The sequence below is a fragment of the Diorhabda sublineata genome, unplaced genomic scaffold (assembly GCF_026230105.1).
Source record: "Diorhabda sublineata isolate icDioSubl1.1 unplaced genomic scaffold, icDioSubl1.1 Dsub_184, whole genome shotgun sequence".
NCBI lineage: Eukaryota > Metazoa > Arthropoda > Insecta > Coleoptera > Chrysomelidae > Diorhabda > Diorhabda sublineata.
The window spans coordinates 6,581-10,780 of NW_026614116.1; the positions used below are offsets into that span (position 1 = coordinate 6,581).

At 41.6% G+C, this 4,200-nt stretch overlaps 1 protein-coding gene across 1 annotated transcript; it reads left to right on the top strand.

Moving 5' to 3' along the window:
• The first annotated feature begins 3,723 nt into the window (after window positions 1–3,723).
• Window positions 3,724–4,200, top strand: LOC130452119 (uncharacterized). Its single transcript, XM_056791437.1, has one exon. The coding sequence runs from the start codon at window positions 3,724–3,726 to the stop codon at window positions 4,198–4,200; it is 477 nt and encodes a 158-aa protein (XP_056647415.1).

Sequence of the window (4,200 nt, forward strand, 5' to 3'; positions counted from 1 at the left end):
ATTTTACTGGTGATATAAAAAACAAATTACAAGGTCAGTGTTATGATCCAGAAGCCCTAATTGAAGTCATAATATCAGTTATAAACAAACATTTCCGCAAAGTTAATACATCAATAAGAGGGCGCACACCGGTATACTGGTGGAACTCTGAAATATCAGAAAAAAGAAAAGAATGTATTAGATTCAGAAGAATACTAACGAGACTTAGAGGAAGGAATTCTACCGAAGAAGAGAGAGCCGCTACAAGAGCACAACATAGGGTAGCAAAAAATGAATTAAGACAGGTGATTCTGAAAAGCAAGAAGAACAAATGGAAAGACCTCTGCAACGAATTGAACAACGATATATGGGGGAAAGCATACCAAATAATCACAAAACGAATGAAGCTGCGTCCGAGACAAAAAATTGACGACAATGTAGTTAAGGCACAAATTGGAAAACTATTTCCTGCAAAAAGCCGAATTGACTGGGTGAGTGAAGCAGTGGAGGTGGCTGGAATACCCACTTTCAGCAAAGACGAGCTCGCTACCGCAACCGCTCAACTGAAACTAAAAAAAGCACCTGGTCTAGACATGATCACTCCCGAGTTAATGATAACGGTCTCTAAGGAAGCACCAGAAGCGATACTAAAATCACTAAATAAATGCCTAAAAGAAGGAAAATTTCCAAAGATTTGGAAAGCAACTAAGTTAGTCGTGCTAGAAAAGCCAAAGAAAGACATTAGCTCTCAAATTTCGTATAGACCAATATGCTTAATAAACACAGCAGGAAAGCTCCTAGAGATTCTACTAAAAAACAGACTGCAAACCGAAGTCGAAGAAAAAGGATTAAGACACGAGAATCAATATGGATTTACCAAAGGTAAATCCACAATAGACGCAATAAGTAAAGTGCAAGGAATAGTTGGGCAAATTAGAAGGAAAGCGCTAAAAAATCAGGAATTTTGCATAATGATATTGTTAGACATTGAGAACGCTTTCAACTCGGCCCCATGGAGAGGAATTGAAAACTCTCTTGAGAGAGGAGGAGTAAGCAGCTATCTTAAAAATATTCTAAAGTCATATCTAAGCGAAAGAACAATAGTAACGGCAAGTGGTGAGAGTTTTGAGGTGACCTGTGGGGTCCCGCAGGGGTCCATATTGGGTCCAATATTGTGGAATATATTTTATGATAACGTGCTAAGACAGGAAATGGAGGAAGGGGTAGACCTTATAGCATACGCCGACGATCTGGCCATAGTGGTCAAAGCCAGGAACCGGGCACAGTTAGAAGACAAAGCGCAGTATGCAGCGCAACGGGTTCTCTGTACCCTGCAAAGAATAGAAGTAAAAGCAGCACCAAAGAAAACCGAAATAGTCATACTGGCAGGAAGAAGAACTGTCACAAAAGTAGAAGTAAAAATAGACGATGTGAACATTATAAGCCAAAAAGCGGTCAGGTACCTGGGTTTGTTTATCGACAAAGATTTCCAAATGAAAGAACATTTATTAAAGATATCTAAGAAGGGCAACGAAATGATAAATATTTTACTGAGAATAATGCCAAAGACCGGTGGACCTAAGAGCGGTAAAAGAAAGTTGCTAAGCACTGCAGTTATATCTGCAATGTTATATGGGGCACCAATTTGGATAGAAGCACTGAAATATAGAAAACATAAGAAGTTGTTAGAAAGAGTGAATAGAAGACTAGCTTTGGGAGTAACGGCGGCTTACAAAACGGCTTCGACTGAAGCAGTCTAGGTCCTGGCAGGTTTGCCACCAATAGATCTATTAGCAAAAGAACGGGTACAAATCCACAAAAATGGTAAAACTTATAGGCAAGAAGCTCGAGAAAGATTACTGGACGAGTGGCAAAGCAGATGGGAAACTTACAACGGCTGGACAAAGGTCTTCGTGAAAAACATACGCAACTGGATGAACAGGAAGTGGGGCGATTTGGAACATTTAACAACACAAGCCATGACGGGTCACGGTGTCTTCGGGACTTATTTAAAAACTATTAAGAAGCAGGAAAATGATTGCTGTTCGTTTTGCAATCTCAGAGATGATCCGGAACACACAATTTTTCGATGCGAAAAATTTCATAATATCAGAGAAGTAGCAAGAGAAAAGTGCGGTGCAGAAATAACCAAGGACAATGTAGCTGAATTAATAACAAGTAAAGAGGATCACTGGAATGCGGTGACAGACATGATTAAAAACATAATGAATGAAAAGGTGAAAGAGGAGATCAGAAGAGAGGCAGCCCTGCCCAACGGTTAAAACTTATGAGAAGACTGTTGACCCCCTGAAGTAATGCTTGCAAAAGCGGTTCCAGGGTCGAAGAGGGGGGAAGTTTTTTAGTCGGTAGGCGGTCCTCAAAAAGGGCTGAATCCGACACTTCCTAGCCGCCAGACCACCAGGCTAGCGCGTGTTTAGAACATTTTGTTACCCCCCGAAAAAAAAAAAGGTTAGGTTAGGTTAGGTTAGATTAGGTTGAGGAGAACAGTGGAGGAAGAGGTTAGGCGAAAGGAAGAGGAGGAAGAAGAAGGAAATTTGAACAGGAGTTAATAGAAAGACAAAGAAAGAACAAAAAAATCAACAGAAGTAAGGACAGGATACAATCAACGATACTGGAAGAGGAGAAGGAAGAAGAAGGGAAGAAGAAAACCAAAAGGGAGACGAGAGTAGTGAGGGGGCACTACTGAAAAAAATAATATTCGGGGAAACTGGAAAAAAAAGGGAAAGGGAGGAAAGCAGGGTTGAGGGGGAAATAGAAAATAAAAAAGAAAGGAAAGAGGGAGAAACAACAACGGGAGAGGAGGAGGAAATAGACAATAAAATTCTAGAAATTAAAAACATGGTGGGAGGGGATGAAAAATTAATAAAAAATTAGAGGAGCTGAGGGAACTTATATCCAAAAAAAATTTGAGAAAAGTGCGGTGCAGGGAATGCAGGGAAGAGGAAGAAAAACAAAGAAAAAATGAAAAAACACAAAATATTATAAGGGAAATAGATACAGGGGGTGGAGAATATGAGGTATGGGAAAGATTAGCAGGGGAAGAATGGGAAGAGGAGGTGTATAAAAAAAGTGGGAGAAGGAAAGAGCGGAGAATGTTTTGAGGGAAAGACGCAGCAGCGCAATAATAATAGGAAAAGATGTGGGGGGGTTAACAGTAGAACTGATTAAAAAAGTAAGAGAAGATATGTGGGGAGTATTAGAGGAAACGGGATCAGGGGAGATAGAGTTAATAGAAAATAATATAAAAACAAAAAATAATTGGAGAACGTGGATGAACTACATGGCCAGGTTAGGGGACAAAGAGGGAGTATTTAAAACTGTAATAAACTTAGTTAAACTGGCAAAAGAAAAGGAAGAAAAAAACGTAAAAGTCATTATCGGGGAGGGGGTAGACAAAATCAAAATTAGGAAAGCACTAGAATTCGTGGGGAGGACCAGGGAAACAGAATGGAGCATAGTGACTAAAGGGGAAGAGATGGTTAGGCTAGGTGGTGGTGTTGGCACAGAAAGGGAAGGAGGGGAATCTCTGTTCATAAAAACAGGGACCAAAAAATACACGGACGTCCTCAAAACGATTAAAACCAATGTGAACGTGGACGAACTAGGAATCAAAGTAGAGTCGGTACGCAAAACAGGGGGGGGGACCTGCTGGTCAAGGTAAAGGGACAAGGGGCCGCCGAACGTTTAAAAAAGGAAATAAACAATAAAATGGGAGAGATAAACATGACTGTGAAAAGAAGGGAAACCGTCTTCACCGTCATGGAGGTAGACCCATTTATATCCCCCTCCGAACTAAGAGATTCTATCGTAACATGGACAGGTCTAAAAAATGCAGATATAGTGGTAAAGGGGATGAGGGAGAGTAGAGGAGGGGGACAGACGGCAACCATAGCCGTCAGAGAAGAAATGGCGGCGGCCCTCAGGTCAGTGGATAAAGTAAAAATCCACTGGCAGTACTGTAAGGTAAGGGAAAGGTTCACCCCCCTAAGGTGTTTCCGATGCCTCGAATACGGACACAGCACCTACCAGTGCAAGGGGAAAGATCGTGGTAGGTGCTGCTTTAGCTGTATTAAGGAGGGACACCGGGCACAGGAGTGCCTGAACGAAGCATGGTGTCTCTCGTGCAGCGAGAGTGGGCATCGGACGGACACCATGGCGTGTCCGAAATATCGCGACGCGGTATTTGGTAAACAGAGATAG